Here is a 19,233-nt window from a genome sequence, read left to right as displayed (position 1 = left end):
AGCTCTACTCTGCAAACCTGCTACCTGGAGATGACATCTTAGCAACCCAGGAGGGCCTAGGGGGAGACCAGAAAGAGTTCTGAGTCCCCACCGGAGAGAGGCTGGGTGCTCCCTGGTGCTGAGGCAGGGTGAGCTTTTCCAGGTTCCCACGGGGTCAACGACAAGGCTAGGCCCAAAGCCCTGGACTCTGCCTCTGCGTCTGATCATGGAAGAGCAGGCCAGGGAGACTGCGAAGGCAGGGGTATGGATCAGAGACCTGGGGGGTCTGCGGCGGGGTCCTCCCTCCCCAATGGCTGAGCACTCACAGCTGCAGAAGGCAAGGTGGGCAGTGGGGGCGGGGAGCTTCGCGCAGTCGGGCCCGCAGGAGCCGCCGCCTAGGGTCTGGAATTCCTGGTCCCCTCCCTCCACCTCCCCCGCTGCCTTCTCCTACCGCCTGGGCTGCTCGAGGAGCGGGGGAGGCGCCGAGGCCTGGGCCGCGAGGCGCAGGAGGGGCGCAGGGAGGGGCCCGGGACGCAGGGCCAGGCTGGGCCCCTCAGCGGAGGCCCGCGCAGGCAGGCCCCGCCCCGGCCTCGCACATCTGGGCTGCGAGAGCGCGGCCATCCGGCCTGGGGGAGGGGGCGGCGGACGGGGTGGGCGGCGCGGGGCCGGGGCCGAGCGACCGACGCCGCGGGTCGGGCGCACGTCGAGGGCTGCGGGCCGGAATCGAGGCTGTCGGACTGGCTCCAGCTGTCCGGAGAGCGGAGGTGGGTTCTGGGTCGGGGGGCGGCTAGGCTACCCGGGGACGGAAAAGCGCGTAGGGGCTTCGGTGCTCGGTTGAAGGCTGAGAGCCCACCAAAAACCGGGGTCTGGTGGGGCCAGATGTGCAAGCCCCTCTCCGGCAAGGCCAGCGCGTGGAGCCGCGTCCTGGCTCTGAGACCCCCAAGCACGCTAGCCTGGGGGCTGAGGGCGGAGCTGCTGTGGGCTGGGGCCTGCTCCAGAGAGCCAGGGGTGGGGACCTGGGGCTCGTTGTGCGCCTGTGTGTGGAGGTTGGGGTGCTCCTGAGACCCCAGGCCATGCAGTTCAGGGGTGTCAGAGAGTGGCTGGGTGGCCAGGTGCCAGTGTCTCCACGCCTCTCTCTGTGGGGCCAGTTTGGGTGGCCCAGCTTAGGGGTCCAGCTGGGACGGGGTCTGGACTCCCCTGTCCACTATGGAGCTGTCTGGGAAGGGAACTTGTATGGGAGAGACGGAGCTTCTCTGAGGCCTCTGGGAGAGCAGATGCCGCAGGAGCATCCCTAGGTGAGGGAGCCGATGGGGGCCAGGGAGCAGGGTGTGGAGGGCGCAGGGCCCTGTGGGACAGAGGTTGTTTGTCAGCTTGCTGCTCCCACCACGGGGAGCCACAGGGGTGAGGCAGGATGTATGGAAAGCAAAGTGGAGGGCAGGGAGGGACCGTGGCAGGCCATTGCTACACCGCTGCCCCAGCACAAGAGAGGGCAGCCCCTCAGCCCACAGTCTCCTCTCCTCCAGGGCTCCTCTTCAGAGACAGGGTGGGGCAGCCCTTGGGTGCTGTTCCTGATCTGACCCCCGTTGGCCCAGTCTGTGACTTGGAAGAGACGCCTGTGGCCTCACAGCCTGATGACAGAGTCCTCTCCATTAAAGGGCCAGCAGGGTGCTAAGCAGAGGGCAGTGGACAGGAGAGGCAGGGCCCCGGGAGGAGGGAAGCCACAGAGATCGGGGTGGGCTCTTTGTCCTCACGAGCGAGGTGTGGAGCCTCACACACCCACAGTGCTCTGGGAGGCAGAGTACCCTGCCTAAACACCCATGCCAAGGTGAAGTCTGTGCAGGGTTCTGTCCATCAGGCTGGCCTAGCCCCGTCCTAGGCACTGCGGGGTAGGAGTCTGGTTGTGAGTCCCTCCTCTGCCGAACCTGTCCTGGTTCCCAGTGACTGCGAAGCCATGTTTTTGGTTAGAAGTCAGGGCCAGGTGTCAGGGTGAATATGAAAAGCAAAGGTCAATATGAGGCCAAGAGTTAAAGGTCAGTCCACGGGCAGGGTTAAGGGTCAGTCTGTGGGTAGGGTGGGAGTCAGTCTAAGGTCAGAGTTTGGCATGTGCTTGCATAGCCAGGAACTGATGTTACTTTCTCTGTAAATCGAACTGTCCCATCCAATTACCCTCAAACCCATAGGCCTCAACCCTCTGCAGTTAGGGACCCCAGCGAGAGGGTCTGCCTCTCCCCATTTCCAGCGGTGGAGTTCGCCCAGACCTAGCTTTATGGACTGGAGGTAGCCCTGAGCCCTGCAGTCAGCATTCCCTTTTAGCCTGTCTGAGTGTGTGTGCAAGGAACGCAGGCAGCAAAGACACACTGGGCATATGTGTGTGTGTGTGGCTGCCCCCTTCTGCCTCCACCTCTCCGCCAATTCGTGGAGTCTTTCTCTTAAACACAGGTTGATTCAGCTCTGACCTCCCCCACCAAAGAGCTCAGGATGACTGGAATAAAATTCTCAGTAGGACCAAAAACTTCTAACGAGAGGAAACTCAGATTCACATCTGCCCACACCTGCTCAACTTCCTGCCTTTATCGACATCCACCTTACCTCTACTTGGTCCTCACAAGCCCGCTGTGTCACCCTTCTTACAGGAAACAGCACTGATGCGAGGAAAGGTGACACGATGAGTTCATTGCAGGTGCTGGAACAGCCCTCGCCATCCCCGAGAGACAGCGTAGGGGCACACACTGAGAGGGAGCTTCAGAGAGCTGGGGCGGGGCTAGGCACAAGGCTGGGCATGGACTCCAGGTCAGAGTGACTACTCAGAGTCTTTGTCCCAGCAGTTCTAGATGTTTCTCCAGGTACATAGCCTTGGTCCAGAAAACCCATTCACTCAACAGAGTAGTTCCCAGCATCTAGCAGTCTGGCATGAAGAAGAAATGCTCAATATGTGTTTACTGAAGAGTCAAAACAACATACAAAAGGCTTGCCAGCTCTTCCCTTGTGGCTTTGATCCAGCACTACACTGGGAAATGTTTTATACTCAATTTTTTTTTATAGAGTTAGATAGTGAGAGAGAGAGAGACAGAGAGAAAGATCTTCCTTCTGTTGGTTCACTCCCCAAGTGGCCGCTGCAGCCGGCGTGCTATGCCAATCCGAGCCAGGAGCCAGATGTTTCCTCTTGGTCTCCCATGCGGGTGCAGGGCCCAAGTACTTGGGCCATCCTCCACTGCCTTCCCTGGCCACAGCAGAGAGCTGGACTGGAAGAGGAGCAACTGGGACAGAATCCGGCACCCGGGGTGCCGGCGCCACAGGTGGAGGATTAGCCTAGTGAGCTGCGTTATACTCAACTTTCTGAGCAAGAGAAACTTAACTTGTAGTGCTTACCAATTTCCGTGGCATGACTCCGAACCTGGGCTGATTTCATGCTACCAATGTGATGCCCCTGAATGCAGAATTGAGAAAAGAAATCAGAATCGGGGCCTGGTGCCGTGGCTCACTTGGTTAATCCTCCACCTGCGGCGCCGGCATCCCATATGGGCACTGGGTTCTAGTCCCAGTTGTTCCTCTTCCAGTCCAGCTCTCTGCTGTGGCCTGGGAAGGCAGTGGAGGATGGCCCAAGTGCTTGGGCCCCTGCACCCACATGGGAGACCAGGAGGAAGCACCTGGCTCCTGGCTTCAGATCGGCGCAGCACCAGCTATAGCGGCATTTGGGGAGTGAACCAACGGAAGGAAGACCTTCTCTCTGTCTCTCTCACTGTCTATAACTCTACCTGTCAAATAAAAGAAAGAAAGAAAGAAAAAAGAAATCAGAATCAGCTCTCCCAAGCTGGTGGGATCCAGCAGTACACCACTCCGTCACCCTGAGCTGGACCCCTGTCCCTGGCTCCCAAGATCCCCACCCACCCCTTCTATTTGCGTTCCCTTTTCTTGGCACCACCCCTCTGCCATGCAAGTGCCCACAGCCAGCTCCCATCCTTTCCCTGCCTCTTATACACACCAGTGGCGTGGAGGACAGCAAGACTGCATGTATGTGGAAGTCTCCATGGTGCTGGCCGTGGGTACATACAGGAGTATGTGGAGGTCTGTCCACGGTAGGCTGGCTTTGTGGGCACTGTGTGTGAGCAAGGGTGTGTGCCCGTGTGTGTGGGCGTGCCAGTGCCCAGCTCTGTGTCTGTCTGTGTTAGCAGAGCTTCCTGATTGGACACCTGCATACAGACAGGGAGGGGGCTCTGGGCAGCCAGACCCCCAGTGAGGACAATCTCATGGAAGATCTGAAACCTGGCCGGGGGGGCCAGCACTGTGGCATAGTAAGCTAAGCCTCTGCCTGCAGTGCCGGCATCCCATATGGGTGCCAGTTCTAGTCCTGGCTGCTCCTTTTCCAACTCGGCTCTCTGCCATGGCCTGGGAAAGCAGTAGAAGATGGCACAAGTGTTTGGGTCCCTGTACTGCATGGGAGACCCGGAAGGAGCTCCTGGTTCCTGGCTTCAGATCAGCCCAACTCCAGCTGTTGCGGCCATTTGGGGAGTGAACCAACGGAAGGAAGACCTCTCTCTCTCTCTCTCTCTCTGTAACTCTACCTGTCAAATAAATAAATAAAATCTTAAAAAAAAAAAACTGGCCAAGGAAACTGTTGAGGAGCACTTCTCAAACTTTAATGTGTACCTGAATTACTCGGGATCACATTAATTATATATATATATATATATATTAATTTGAGAGACAGACAGAGAAGCTTGCATCTGCTGGTTCACTCTCAAAATGCACACAATGGCCAGGATTAGGTGAGACCAAAGCTGGGAGTCAATTCAGATTTCTCTCAAGGGTAGCAGGAGCCTGACTTACTAGAACCATCACCCATTGTCTCCCAGGGGTTGCGCCAACAGGAAGCCCAAACCAGGAACTGGGCATCTGTTCGAGGTAGTCTGATGGGGACGTGGACATCTCAGTCATTAAGCTAGATGCCCAGTCCCTGGGAAGCTCCTCAGAGTACAGGTTCTGATTCAGCAGGTCTGGGGTGGGGGCTGAGGTTCTGGGTCTCTAACAATCCCCGAGGCAGTGCCATGCTGCTGGTCTGGATACTTGGAGGATCCTGCCTCTAACCTAACCTCTAGAACATCACAGACACAAGCTCAAGTTTGTGCCAGCTTAGAAAATAAAAACATCCCTTCTCCCCTCCCTCAAATTTTAGGTCTCACCAGCTCCTTACCCTCACATGTGTTCCCAATCTCAGCCAAGCTTCTCAGAAGTTCTAACTCCGTTCTCTCACCTCCTGCTCTCGCCTCACCTAGGCGCACCTGCCTTGGGCCATAAGAACAGGTGTTTCTAATCGCATCTAAGGACCTCCTAAAGGAAGCTAACTTCGCCCCTCCTCTTAGCATGGCCTTCGTGAAATCTCCATCTCTTGGCCAGCCCGACGTGCCCTGTTTAGCCTGTACATATAGATTCTCCTCCCTTCCCCTGCTTCCCTCTACTCTGCCAAACCTCCCAGGACAATAACTTGCAAAAGCACATCTCCAGCTCAGCTCAGATTTCTCCCTGACCTCCCGATCGTAGGTCATCTGGCTGTTGGCTCTGTTTTCCTAGCTGCTCAAACCCACACCCAAGTCCCTGCCCCTGGCAGCCCACTCCTTCTCCAGGATCCTCCATCTCCCCACCCAACTCCTCCTTCTAGTGTCCGCCAGACAGTACCACCCTAGACACCTCCTCACCCCCACACCTGCCAGCCACCTCTGTCTCGAATGTCTCCTTTTGTGTCTCAAGGCATCCGGCCTCCAGCATTAGCTGTCGCCTGGAAGACTGGTGGCCTCACTGGGCTCCTGCTTCCAAATTGCCCATCTGCATGCCCCTCCCAAAGAGCCCATATAGTCATGCCCTGTCCCCGGCTACTTCACACCTTTCCCGATTTGCTGTTGCCCTTCAGATAAAGCCAGAAGTCAGACGCCTCCAGCAGGAGTCCCAGCCCAGCCGCGCTCTCAGGCCCCACCAGGGTTGGGTCGCTGATGTCCCCCCACTCCTGGCCCAGGGAAGACACCAGAGGAGGATCTTGATTCCAGCAGGGCAAAGCCAGTTTTGAGACAAGCTGGGCCTGTGGGACCGAGCTTCCGATGAGATTAAGGAATTGCTCTTCATTTTGTCAGACATGATAATGGTGTTGTCTTGACTTTTTCAAAACGTCGTTTTCTCTTATTGAGACAGATGTATTGAAGATTTTATAGGTGAAACAACATGATGTCTGGGATTTGCTTCAGAAGACTCCAGCTGAAAGTAAATAAATAAGCATTCAGGGAGGGAACAAAGGGACAGATAAATCCCATTCTGCTTGCCTGTTCCTGTTGACAGCTCCAGGGCTGCAACGATGCTGGCCGTCCCAGAGCTGGGCCTGCAGGGGCTATACATCGGTAAGACCCACAAGACCGTGAACGCGAGCCTGCATGTGTGTGCACAGGGAAGGGTCCGTGTGCACAGTCCTCTGTGCGTGTGCGTGTGTGTGTGTAATGTGCACAGAAACCTGTGTGGGTATGTGTGAGTGTGTGTGTGTGCCCAGAACAAATCTGTTCACAGACTGTGTGCAGGGAGGGTCTGTGAATGCAGTACTGACTGTGTTTTGTGCAGGGTGTGTGTGCACAGGACCCCATGTGAGTGTGTGTGTGCATGGGGTGAATCTGCCCACAGGACCCTCTGTATGTATTTGAGTGTATTCGGGTGTGTGTGTGTTTATGTGTGTGTGTGCGTGAAGAGGGTCTGTATAAATCTGTTGTGTGCACAGGACTGTGTGTGTTGGGGGTGCTGTGTGTGCAGGGAGGTCTCTACACAGGACCACTTGCGTGTACGTGTGTTGTGTTGCTTTGGATCATTTGTGTATGTGTTCTGTGTGTCCAGGGTAGGTCTCCGTGCATGGGACCCGTGTTTGAGTGTGGAATCTGCATGGGTCCTGTGGGCCTGTCTGTGGCTTCTGTGCGGGGGCGGGAGGCCGCAGGCAGGAGGGACACTCCTCAGGAAGTCCATTCACAAAGACCTGGCGGGCTGGGCCCTTCCTTCCTGCCTCCCTTCCCAGGCTCCAGCCACAGCTACTTGGCCTCTCGGGCTGGAACTGGTGATGGGGCTGGAGCAAGCACTGAGTCCTCTGAATGTGAGCACCGTCCCTGCCCCATCCAGGCACTTCCCCTCACCACAGCCAGCCCCTCACGCATGTCCCCAGCTTACCCCAAGATCACGGAGCGCTGGGATCTGTCCAGGACCACATGCCCTGGCTCCAGCCAGAGGTGCAGAAGTCCACTGATCACCATACCAGATCCCACTCCTCATCCCTGGCCAGCCTCCCTGCACCAACCCGTGTGTCTCAGGGCAGCCCCAATAGCCCTTGCCTGACCCCTATCAGAGCTCAGGGGTGGCGACCAGCCACCAGCCCAACCCTGTGGGTGTCCAGCCAGGCAGGCCCCTCCCATCCATGAGCTAGCTGCCTGATCCTCCAAGCCAGGCCTGGAGCCACTCGCCTCCCTCCCTCCAAATTTCCAGCCTGGTGCTGATTGGCCAGGGGCTGTCAGTGGGACCTCCTACCCCTAAATGCTGGCTTGGAGTGTGTGTGTGTGTGGGGGGGCTATCAGGGCCTAGCTCACAGTTGGGCTGGAGAGACGTGCTACCCCCACCTTGGTCCTCCCCAGGCCACAGCCCTTGTGCAGTGGGGGAGGGGCGCTCCCTCAAGTCCTGATTAGAACCATGTGGGCCAACTTCAGGGCGGAGGGGAGCAGCCACACCTCTGGGCCAGCTGCCCCTCCCAGCCAGTTAGAGCTGTAGTCCCCCTCCTTTTCTGGCTTCGCTACCCTACTCCCCAACCCCAGGGGCCCACCCATCGCAACTCCGCAGCCCTCTCTGCACTCTGCCCCCGCCCCTCCACTGCTATGTCAGAGGGGTGCTGGGGAGAGACAGTGAGTCTCCAGGTGATGCGTGGGAAAGGCTGCTCTTCCCCCAACCTATCCTCTTGACCTAGTCCAACAAGCGCTAATGGGGGACCCCCCCCCCAGTGCCAGGCCTGGGCCTCTCTGCCAGTCCCCACCACAACTCTGCTGGGATGACCTGCCCTCTCTTCACTGCAGGTTCCAGCCCAGAGCGGTCCCCGGTCCCCAGCCCACCTGGCTCACCAAGGACCCAGGAAAGCTGCGGCATTGCCCCCCTCACACCCTCACAGTCTCCTGTAAGCCCGTGGCGGGGATCCGGTTGGGGGGAGGTAGGAGACACGGGTGGTACAGAGGAGGGGGTGCCTGGTAGGGCCTTGGCTGAGAAGGAGGAGGGGACAGGAGCTGCCATCGTGCCTTCTGCCCCCACACACTGCAGTCACATGGCCCCCAGAGGGCTAGCCTTGGACAGCAGAATGGGGCAGCCTGTTCTGACCCCTGGCTCTCCCTGTCTCGGGGTACATCCAGGGGCACTGCCGCTGCTGGCTAGAACAGGTACGCTTCTGAGCATGTGTGTTTTCCAGAGCCTCACAGTACTGGGTACCCTCTGTTGCTCCCCTTCCTGTCAGCCCCACCTTGATCCAGGTGGTAAGTGGGGGAGAGGAGACACATTGCTTAAAAAAAAAAAAAAAAGTGTGGACACTTCCAGCTTGAAGTCTTCAGGACATAACCTGTCCACCCCCGGGCTCCCTGAGTCTCCCCTCCCTGAAAGGTGTCCCTGGTTCTCAGGGAGCCCAGGCCTGGCCTGCGAGAAGGCAGGGGCCACTCTGGGGTCGTGCGTGGGGCCTCTCTGTCACTAAACCGGGCAGAGTCTGGTGGCCACAAAGAGCAAGCGGGTGAAATGCACACAGGCTTGTGTGCCATAAAGCTTCCCGGAGAAGCAAAATTACTCCCAGCTGGGCCCGGGCTGGTGGCAGGCTGTGAAAATGGTGTGAGCTGGGGGTGGGGCTGAGGCAGGGAGCTGGACAGGAGCAGCTTGAGCTGAAATGGCAATGGGCATGAACAGGGCTCAGCCTGAAGCCTGGGAGGGAAGGGAAGCCAGGCAGGTGGTCGGGGGTGGGTGGGCGAGGCTGGGCTGGACCACAGCCAGTCGAGGGCAAGGGCTCCCACGTGCACTGGGTCTGGCTCTGCTGGCTGCTGGCTGACTCTGGGTCTTGCACTTGCAGAAGCCAGAGACCCGTGCCCCGCAGCCGCCTCCCTTCTCGGTGGTGGTGGCCATCGACTTCGGCACCACATCCAGTGGCTATGCCTTCAGTTTCGCCAGCGACCCTGAGGCCATCCACATGATGAGGTGACAGCGGCTGGGCTGGGAGCTTGGGGGAGGGGTCTTCACACGGGGGGGTCAGGCCTGGTCCCAGAAGGGCTGTTCTGAGACGCGGGGGTCTCCTCAGAACCCCTCCCACTCCTAGTCTGGGGCTGAAGTCTGGAGGATGAGCCACAGGCCCTCTGCAAGCAATGTTGGGTTTTTGCGTTTAGTTTGTGAAGTTATTGAGATACAAAAAATATACAGTGAAATACAGAAGTCTTTTTCTGGGCTTGTAGAAAAACCATGCACATCTGTGCACGTGTATGTGTTTTTTTTTTTTTTAAGATGGATTTTATTTGAAAAGCAGAGTTACAGAGATGAAGAAGAGAAAGAGAGAGAGAGAGAGAGAGAGGTCTTCCATGCACTGATTCACTCCCCAGATGGCTGCAACAGCCAGAGCTGTGTCGATCCGAAGCCAGGGGCCAGGAGCTTCCTCTGAGTCTCCCACATGGGCCCAAGCACTTAGGCCATCCTCTACTGCTTTCCCAGGCCATAGCAGAGAGCTGTATCGGCAGTCAAGCAGTGGGGACTCGAACCGGCAGTTATATGGGATGCCGGCACTGCAGGTGGCCCCGTGTGCATGTGTTTTTAACATACAAATGGGGCTGACATAGGACTTGCTTCAACTTAAACTTTTCACCCTATCCTGTAGCCCTTTCCTGCCTGCACAACACAACGCCATCACCTCCCAACAATTGCTTGGCATTCCAAAGTACACATGTGTCGTAATTCAGCCACTCCCCTACTGGTAGTTTGAGGGGATTCACCCCCACCTCCCCACTTCTCGTTTTTCACTATCACCCAACATGCTGTTTCTTTGAAAACGTGTGCTGGGATCTCTGTGGAGTAAATTTCTAGAGGTGATTCCGGGCCGACGTCTCGGATGAAAAGTAAGGAAATGAAGGCGGAGGGGTGACTGAGTTGACAAGCCACGCAGTTGTCACGAGAGAGATGTGTGAAAAGTCCTGGTGCTGGGCTTTGTTTGAACCAAGTATGTGTCTGAACACACCCCCACGGATCAGCCAGTAGGTGGAGCTAGAGAGAGCTTTAAAACTCTCAACCAGACTGGGGTGGGAGGTTGGATAGAAAAGGTAGGGGAGACAGACAGAGGAGCCAATCCCCCAAAGAGACATGAGGACCTGAGCTTCGCGCGCCCTGGCAGTCGGTCCCCTGTCTCTGCCCCCGGACAGCACAGGAGGGAGCTGCAGGGCATTCCAGCGGCATGCCCATCACACACGGCTGAGGCCTTGCCAGGCCCTGCTGGGACTGAGGACAGTCACAGATGTCCCGCCCTCTCCCACGCCCACCTTTCCCACCCTCACTGGCCACCACGCCCCATCATCTCTGTGTCTCCTGGCAGCTCTGGAATCCCCTGCCTCTTCTCTCCTGCCCAAGTTCAGCGCCTGGACTGTGGCACATGCTCCTCCTTGCTTTACCTTCATCCTCCCTCCCCTTTGCCGATATTGCCAGGGGACCAGCAACCTTGCCTTCTAAAAGCAGATATGGCCATGCCTCTAACGCCCCAACTTGGAATCCAAGGAGAACTGTGGTAGGGCATTCAATGCCTAGCTAGCCCTGGCATTCCGCATTTCTCCTGCTGTTCATTGCGACCAATTGGCTCTGTCCACCCCACCCCCTCTACACCACGATGCTTTTGCCCATGCTCTTCCTGCTGCCTGGAGTCCCAGTGTCCGTCCCCCCCCCCCCCCCACAGGCTGCAGTGTGGGGCTTGGCCTGGAGGGGTGAGGGCTTCAGAGAAGGAAGAGGAAGGGGAGGATTTGCCAGGTGGGGAGCTGGGCAGGCAGTTGTGGGTGGAGCCCAGACCCCTGTTGACAGCCAGGTTGACAATCTCATCCCCCCCCCCCATCTGAAGTGGGTCAGATCAAGGTCAAGGTGGTTACAAAAGGCCTTGAAGGAGCTGGGCCATGGGAGAGAGCCTAAGGGCCAGACCCAGGCAAAAGTATCAAGCTTGCTGCTGCTCTTAAGGGTGCAGGGAGCTGGGGTCCAGCAGTGTGAGCACCTCTTGGGGGACATGAGGCTCGACCGAGAGGTCAGATGGGACCAGTGGCCCCACAGAGGGGAAGCATGGGTGGCATTTATAAAGCAGGTAGCAGGCACCTTCCCTTGTTTGCCTTCAGGAGAACTCCAAGGTAGTTACTGTTATTCCCGTCCTACAGATGGTAAGGCTGAGGCTCAGGGAGGCTGTGACCTGCCCAAGGTCGCACAGCCAGCCCTAGAGCCAGCACCCAACCCCGCTGACTGCGTGGACCACTCTGTGCCCCGGCAGGAAATGGGAGGGTGGGGACCCCGGCGTGGCCCACCAGAAGACCCCGACCTGCCTGCTGCTGACCCCGGAGGGCGCCTTTCACAGCTTCGGCTACACCGCCCGCGATTACTACCACGACCTGGACCCGGAGGAGGCGCGGGACTGGCTCTACTTCGAGAAGTTTAAGATGAAGATCCACAGCGCCACTGTGAGCCACGACCTGGCTCGGGGCAGGGCTCCCCCAGGGTGACGGGCCCGGGATAGGAAAGGGCAGGGGCGCGGCTGAATGCGGAGGCAGGGCCTGGTGAAGGCGTGGCTGAGAGGGGCGGGGCACGAGGGAGAGTGTGGGCGGGTCCCGGAGGGGCGGGGCTAGGGTGGCAGGACTGGGATAAGGATGTTAGATGAGGGGTGGAGCTAAGGAGAGGGGCGGGGCCCAGAGGCGGTGGGGGCGGGGCTAGGGTGGCAGGACTGGGGTAAGGATGTTAGAGGAGGGGTGGAGCTAAGGAGAGGGACGGGGCCCAGAGGTGGCGGGGGCGGGGCTAGGGTGGCAGGAGTCGTTGTAAGGATGGGTTAGAGGAGGAGTGGACCTAAGGAGAGGGGCAGGGGCTGGGGCTAACGAGGCGGGGAAACTCCAAAACGGGGTGACTTAAGCAGAGGTTATCAGGAGGTAGGGGCGGAACTACGGCCTCCTTCAGAGCCGTCCCCGGTCCCTGCCAGGATCTCACCTTGAAGACTCAGCTGGAGGCGGTGAATGGAAGGAAGATGCCCGCCCTGGAGGTGTTCGCCCATGCCCTGCGCTTCTTCAAGGAGCATGCCCTTCAGGTGCCTGCGGCCCCTCCCTGCCCACTGGAGGGGCCCCCAGGCCTCTCTGCTGTCTGCCTTGCCCCTCAAATACCACCCCCATCCATCCCATGGGCAGCCACCACCAGAGGCCAGAGGTCACCTTCCCCTTTCCCTGCCTTCCTGTCCGGTAGAGCCTGCCCCAGTTTTGGGGTGGAATTCTAGCTGACCTGAGAAGTCCTTGCTGGGGTTTGAGTGGTTCTTCCAGCTTCCATAGCACACAGACCCCCTGCCCCAGCCCGCTGGTGTCCTCACTGCGCCCTCCTGCCCCAGGAGCTGCGGGAGCAGTGTCCGTCGCTGCCAGAGAAGGATGCTGTGCGTTGGGTGCTCACGGTGCCCGCCATCTGGAAACAGCCCGCCAAGCAGTTCATGCGGGAGGCCGCCTATCTGGTGAGGACGTGTGGGTGGAGTCGCTGCTCGGGGAGGCCCCAAGGGTGGTCGCCACCATTCACCCCCCACTCCTGGGGTCACAGCGGCGTTGTGTGAAGACCTCTAGCTTTCCCTTAAATTATCACCACCAGGAGAGGGAGAGGGGGTGCAGGGCAGGGGACAGGAGGCACAGCCTGGGCCAGTGTAGGGAATGTCTTTTATTTAGTTGAAAGAGAGAAGGGGAAAGAGAGAGAGAGAGAGAGAGAGAGTTCCATCCACTGGTTCACTCCCCAAATGGCCACAACAGCCAGGGCTGGGCCAGGTTGAAGCCAGGAGCCTGGAACTCCATCCAGGTCTCCCACATGGATGCAGGGCCTGAGCACTTGGTCCATCTTTTGCTGTTTTCCCGGGTGTATTAGCTCCACTTCTGAGCTGGGTCAGAAGTGGAGCAACCAGAACTCGAGCAGGCACTCATATGGGATGCTGGTGTTGTAGCCAGGCTGCAGCTTAACCTGCTGTGCCACCATAGGCAGTGTCTTAAGTCAGGTTCCCTGGAAGCAGAGCCCACGGTGGAGAGTCGTGTGACATGGTCTGTTGAAGAAGGGCTCTCTGGAGCGAGGAGAGGGAGGAGCAGCAGGACAGGAGCACTCAGACAGGATGTGGTTGCGGCTAAGGTCTGACCTCAGCCTGGTCCCATGGGGCAGTTTTGCAGAACTGTAGCAGGGAGTTGGCCACAGGGAGGCAAGCGCCATAGATCAGTCTGTCATTGGAGGTGGGGGTTGGGAGCAGGAGGGAACCTTGTCCGGCTCCCATTCAGCCCAGGGCAGTTGTCCAGAGGAGGGGGCAGCTGTGAACCAGTGGCAGCAGACGTGGCAGTGGGCGGGGCACCCAGGACACAGACTTCATTGGCAGCAGTATTTCAGGGACCCCACCCACGCCTCAACCATTGTAGGTCCTTGAGCCGGGGAGACAGGGCTATGAAAGTGTGGAAGTCTTCCTACCAGACGCGTGCCCAAGAGTCTACAGGAAGAGGGGTGGGGGCTGGGGCACTACCTGGCCACTGGGGTCAGGGAGGAAGCACAACCTCCCAGAGCAAGACTCCCTGCTTTTCTAACGCTGGGGCCTAGGACGCCCAGAGGCATCCCAGGCCTGCCCTTGGACCCCCTGGAAGATATCTGGACCCATAGTCCCCCACTCGTGTGGGCCAGGCATGACCCAAGAGCCAGGTCTCTAGCTGCCTACACTAAGCACCACGGACATCCCCCGGCAGGGATCAGGAGGAAAGCAAGGCCTTCCCCAGCCAGAGAATACACCCCCACCCCCATTATAGTGCCCCCCTGCCTGTTTACTTGCCTTGCTTCCTCGCACACTGTTCCCTGGCTGTCAGCTCAGAGAGGGCTGGCACTGGGCAGGAAGTCCCCATCCCCACCCAGGGCCCCCTCCCCTCCCTGTTCAGAATCCAGGGAACCCCACAAAACCGTCAAGTACTTCCCACAGGGAACCCCTGCCCTGACGCAGGAAATGACGCAGGTCCCAAATGTTTTCTCCCTACAACTGGGTGCCTGGAATTTCACTGTTTCCTTCCTGCCATATCAGATTCCCTGAGAACAAAGCCCTCCCGGGAATGGGGCGGCCTGTGGCCACTGTCTAACACCAGCCCAGCCTGGTGAGCCCAACAAGGCCCCACCATCTCCTCTGGCGCTCTGCACCTCCACACTGTGAGATCTCTGCTGACTCCCCAGCCAGCCAGCACACAGCTAGCCAGCCCTGCCGCTGGGAACGAGACCATTGCTGCAGCTCTGTCTCTTCCTACTGGGCAGCTCCTTGGCATCCTTGGCCATGGTCATGGCCCTGCCCAATCCAGTCACAGGGTAGCTGGGAAGCAGCTCCAAATCTGTGCAGCATGAAAGGGCCTGAGAGGCCTAGTGTGGGAGGGGGTGATGGGGCAGGTGGGAGCCTCTCAGCCCCAGGACCCCACCCTGGGGTGCCATCTTAGGTCTGACAGCCTGTGGTGCTGCCTGCCCTGTCTACCCACCCATCCCCAGGCCGGTCTGGTGTCTCGGGAGGATGCAGAACAACTACTCATCGCCCTGGAACCCGAGGCTGCCTCGGTCTACTGCCGCAAGCTGCGTCTGCACCAGCTCATGGACCTGAGCAGCCGGGCCCCAGGCGGCGGGCGCCTGGGTGAGCGCCGCTCCATTGACTCCAGCTTCCGGCAGGGTGAGCCGCGCCCGGGCACTGCCCAGCACTGGGCTGGGAGGCAGTCGCCCTTGGAGGGTCAGGGGGCTACTGGGGCAGAGGCTCAGCCACGTCCAGAATGAAGGCAGGGGAGCTCCTACCCTGGGGGAGCCCAATTTGAGGGAGAGGCACAGATCTGGGGGCGGAGGGTGTGGGGGTGGGGTGAGACAACAGCCCTGACCTTGGGGAGCCTGAGGGGACACAGTCTGAGGACAGGACTCAGCCTGGCCCCGACTGGGAGTGATGGGTGGCAAAGCTACCCTGGAGGAAGGTGCTTGGGTACGATAAAGTGGAAAGTCAGCCCCCATGCTGGGCCCAAGGGAGGAGGATCTTCAGGAGCTTTGTCTTAAAGAGCCACTGCATCACCTGCCCCCCCCCCATGATCTCCCTGACTTTAGCCTCTATCCACATCAGCCCAAGTGCCTGCTACCAGAATCAGACACTGAGCTCAAAGAGAGCTGTGGGCAACCTTGGTCACCCTCCCAGATGCCTCCCCCATGCCAGGATCCTAAGTTCCCTAGGATCCCACCCAGACCTCCCCCCAGCAGTTCCTCCAAATCCTCCCAGGCATGATGTTGCCATGGCTGGGGCCTCCTGGGTTAAGGGAAGGCCCTGTGTCCAGCAATACTTGCTCCAGCTGGTGGATGCAGTATCTAGGATGCCTCCATTGGGTTTCTCTGCTCCCTCTTGGGTCAGCATCAGCCTGTCCCATTTAGGAGCAGGGACCTCCAGATGGCCTTGGGAGGCCTTGAGGGAGCATGGAGTTTGACTCTGGTGGCCTCTAATCTCACTCTCCTGGTGACCCTTGACCCTCAGCACGGGAGCAGCTGCGAAGATCCCGCCACAGCCGCACGTTCCTGGTGGAGTCGGGAGTTGGAGAGCTGTGGGCAGAGATGCAAGCAGGTGCGGGGTGGGGAATGGAGAGGTTTTTCTTGACCCCTTTCTCCTCCATTGGCTGTACCTAAGCTGGTCGTCCCCTACGGCCACTTGCATGCTCACAGCTGCGCTCCTCACTCCCCTTCTGCAGCAGTTCTTCCCAGACGCGCGTGCGTATGCTGGGACCCCCACACCCTGCGCCCCTAATGTAGCACCCTGCGGTTCCAACACCTGCGACCCCCCACATCCCTCAGCAGGCAGGGCTCGGGACAAGGGGCGAGGGTGGCGGTTAGGCGGGGCTGGAGGGGCAGAGGCAGTCTGCGCGAGTGTGTGCCCGCGCTCGCCACCGCAGGAGACCGCTACGTGGTGGCAGACTGCGGGGGAGGCACTGTGGACCTCACCGTGCACCAGCTGGAGCAGCCCCATGGCACCCTCAAGGAGCTGTACAAAGCGTCTGGTGAGTAGCCGGGCACCCAGCAGCCCCGTCCTCGCCCAAGCCCCTGGAGGCCCCGGGGGCGCTGACGCCGGCTCCACCCCCTGCCGCATCCCAGGAGGCCCCTACGGCGCGGTGGGCGTGGACCTGGCCTTCGAGCAGCTGCTCTGCCGCATCTTTGGTGAGGACTTCATCGCTACCTTCAAACGGCAGCGGCCCGCAGCCTGGGTGGATCTGACCATCGCCTTCGAGGCCCGCAAACGCACGGCGGGGCCGCACCGCGCTGGGGCGCTCAATATCTCGCTGCCCTTCTCCTTCATCGACTTCTACCGCAAGCAGCGAGGCCACAACGTGGAGACGGCGCTGCGCAGGAGCAGGTGGGCCTGGGGCCCGCGCGCAGGCAGGACTCGCTGAGAAGGGTCCCAGGGGAGCGGTGGGGTCCAAGCACACACCGTGCCCACTGGGGCGGCAGGGTGAGGCCTGAGTGCCAGCAAGGCAGACTTCACTAGGGGAAATCCACAGCCCGAGCTGAGAGGAGGGGTCGGATCTTGGGCCTTGGGAAAGGGCCGATGGCCGTCTACCAGCTTCTCCCTCGCCCAACACCTGCGCCTGCAGTCGGTGCTCCCTGGCTCCTGCACAAGGAGGCAGAGATGCCCCACCCTGAGGACCTCATGCCCGGAACTGGAGCCGCTGGGCTGCTAAAGCCCTCCCCCCACCCCCCCACAATGAAGTAGAGGACAAGAGGCAGCGCCCAGCTGGTCCAGCCAGCCAGGGGCAGGGAATGAGGACCCGACTCCAAGCTGGGGCAGGCAGCTGGATCCTGACCCCTGGACCTGTGCCCCCTTCACCCCTACAGCGTGAACTTCGTGAAGTGGTCCTCGCAGGGGATGCTCCGGATGTCCTGTGAGGCCATGAACGAGCTCTTCCAGCCCACAGTCAGCGGCATCATCCAGCACATAGGTGAGCGCCTGAGCTCAGATCCCGGTTCCCCAGCGGACACCCTCAGGTGCAGGAATAACCCCCCGCGGGTGCTGGGAACCCGCACTCACCCATCCTCAGGCGTGAGGCCCAGGAGGTGCGCAGGGTATGGTTAGGAGGGGTGATGTGCGGTCCTGCCGGGCTAAAGAACCTCTGGCGCCTCATTTTCCCCACTTACAGATTGGGGTGGTAGCACTGGGTTCCCCCAAACCTTGAGCCTTCAATGTGTACAGAGCCGGCAGGCTGCCTCAGGGCGTGTGTATGCTTGTGTGCAAATGTCTGTTCTGGTCCCTCGGCCTCCTCGGGGTAGAGGGTTTGAGTGTTGGGGAGGCGGAGCCCAGGAGGGCGGCCAGGAGCTTTCAGGGAAAGTGCTTGCGCTTTTCTTTATAGAACCTAATTCAAATGGATCTTTTGTAGTCGCCTGGAGGGTGCAGGTGGGGGGAGGGGAGGCGCCAGTGGCCGAAAAAAGTAATGGCCTTTCGGTTCTTTCTCCCTCTCCTCTCCCTCCCCGCTCCCCGCCGGGCCCCGTCCGGTCCCGCAGAGGCGCTGCTGGCGCGGCCGGAGGTGCAGGGCGTGAAGCTGCTGTTCCTGGTGGGCGGCTTCGCCGAGTCGGCCGTGCTGCAACAGGCGGTGCAGGCGTCGCTGGGTGCCCGCGGTCTGCGTGTCGTGGTCCCGCACGACGTGGGCCTCACCATCCTCAAGGGCGCTGTGCTCTTCGGCCAGGCGCCGGGCGTGGTGCGGGTCCGCCGCTCGCCCCTCACCTACGGCGTGGGCGTGCTCAACCGCTTCGTGGCAGGGCGCCACCCGCCAGACAAGCTGCTGGTTCGCGACGGCCGCCGCTGGTGCACCGACGTCTTCGAACGCTTCGTGGCCGCCGAGCAGTCGGTGGCGCTGGGCGAGGAGGTGCGGCGCAGCTACTGCCCCGCGCGCCCGGGGCAGCGGCGCGTGCTCATCAACCTGTACTGCTGCGCCGCCGAGGACGCGCACTTCATCACCGACCCGGGCGTGCGCAAGTGCGGCGCGCTCAGCCTCGAGCTCGAGCCCGCCGACAGCGGCTCGGACGGTGCTGGCGCAACCCCGGGCCGCCGCGAGATCCGAGCCGCCATGCAGTTCGGGGACACGGAGATTAAGGTCACTGCCGTGGACGTCAGCACCAATCGATCGGTGCGCGCCGCCATCGACTTCCTTTCCAACTGAGGGCGCGCCCTCCCTTGGCCCCTGGGCCTGGGGAATGGGGTGGGGCGGAGGAACATTTGTTATCAGCATCCCTTTCCCCGACCTCTAGCCCCTCGGAGATGAACTCAAGGAGGAGGGGGGCACATCCAAAGACTGGCTTTGGGACTGGGCTCTGGCCCACCAAGTGGAAGGTGTCCCCCAACCCCGACCTGCCAGGGGGAGGGAGGCTTAGAGTGGGTTTCCAGGAGGCGCTCCCAGCCTGGCAGGGGGCATGCGGCCTGGAGACAAGCCAGGCCTGAACTTTGGGGCGGGGAGAAGGGAAAGGACACAGGCCGCAGGGAGACCAAATGAGGCAGGCTTCGGGAGATGCCCAGGAGGGAGGAGGTGCAGGGCCGAGGTCACTAATGGATCCTCTCAGCGCTGGCAGGGGAGTTGGGGGAGAGCAACCCTGAGCCAAGGCAGACAGTAGAGGGACTGGTGTAGAAGCCCCGGCCAGGGTGCGGTGCTGACCACGCCAGTGTGACAGTTCCTGTAGGAAGGGCAGTAGCTACAGGGAGGAAGGTACACTTCGATGAAGGCAGTATGAGGGGCTGGGGGTCTTTCCTTCCAGACGTCACCCATCTGGGAGGGTCCCAAGGATAGCCAACGAATAACCCAGCTGGGGAAGTGCAGTCGGGAGTGGGTAGGGAGGACAGAGTGCGTGAGCACTGATTCCTGCCTCGTCACAGTCGTGCTGTGCATTAGGTGGGCAAGTGTGAAATGTCAGGCCCCAGCCCCACGGCCAGAGAGCCCTAAGATGACAATAAAACATTTATGCTCAAGGGAAGCCAAGCCT

At 60.0% G+C, this 19,233-nt stretch overlaps 1 protein-coding gene across 1 annotated transcript; it reads left to right on the top strand.

Annotated features, from left to right (window-relative positions):
• The first annotated feature begins 675 nt into the window (after positions 1 to 675).
• HSPA12B (heat shock protein family A (Hsp70) member 12B) lies at positions 676 to 19,201 on the top strand. The gene is made up of 13 exons (XM_062202293.1): positions 676 to 743; positions 6,304 to 6,362; positions 8,058 to 8,155; positions 9,083 to 9,207; positions 11,510 to 11,696; positions 12,206 to 12,310; positions 12,602 to 12,718; positions 14,743 to 14,917; positions 15,752 to 15,838; positions 16,164 to 16,268; positions 16,363 to 16,621; positions 17,101 to 17,204; positions 17,764 to 19,201. Exons 2-13 carry the CDS (start codon positions 6,320 to 6,322, stop codon positions 18,417 to 18,419), a joined length of 2,061 nt encoding a protein of 686 aa, XP_062058277.1. The 5' UTR covers positions 676 to 743; positions 6,304 to 6,319; the 3' UTR covers positions 18,420 to 19,201.
• Positions 19,202 to 19,233: the final 32 nt, after the last annotated feature.

This window comes from Lepus europaeus, chromosome 10 (genome assembly GCF_033115175.1).
Source record: "Lepus europaeus isolate LE1 chromosome 10, mLepTim1.pri, whole genome shotgun sequence".
NCBI lineage: Eukaryota > Metazoa > Chordata > Mammalia > Lagomorpha > Leporidae > Lepus > Lepus europaeus.
This window is presented reverse-complemented; position numbering and strand designations above follow the sequence as displayed.

What these genes read in the sequence shown, in the direction of transcription:
- HSPA12B (XM_062202293.1), top strand. Translation starts at nt 6,320, where the DNA reads ATGCTGGCCGTCCCAGAGCTGGGCCTGCAGGGGCTATACATCG. An exon ending in TCAAGGAGCATGCCCTTCAG is followed by an intron (nt 12,311 to 12,601) that starts GTGCCTGCGGCC and finishes CTCCTGCCCCAG; the next exon opens with GAGCTGCGGGAGCAGTGTCC. An exon ending in TGCGGGAGGCCGCCTATCTG is followed by an intron (nt 12,719 to 14,742) that starts GTGAGGACGTGT and finishes ACCCATCCCCAG; the next exon opens with GCCGGTCTGGTGTCTCGGGA.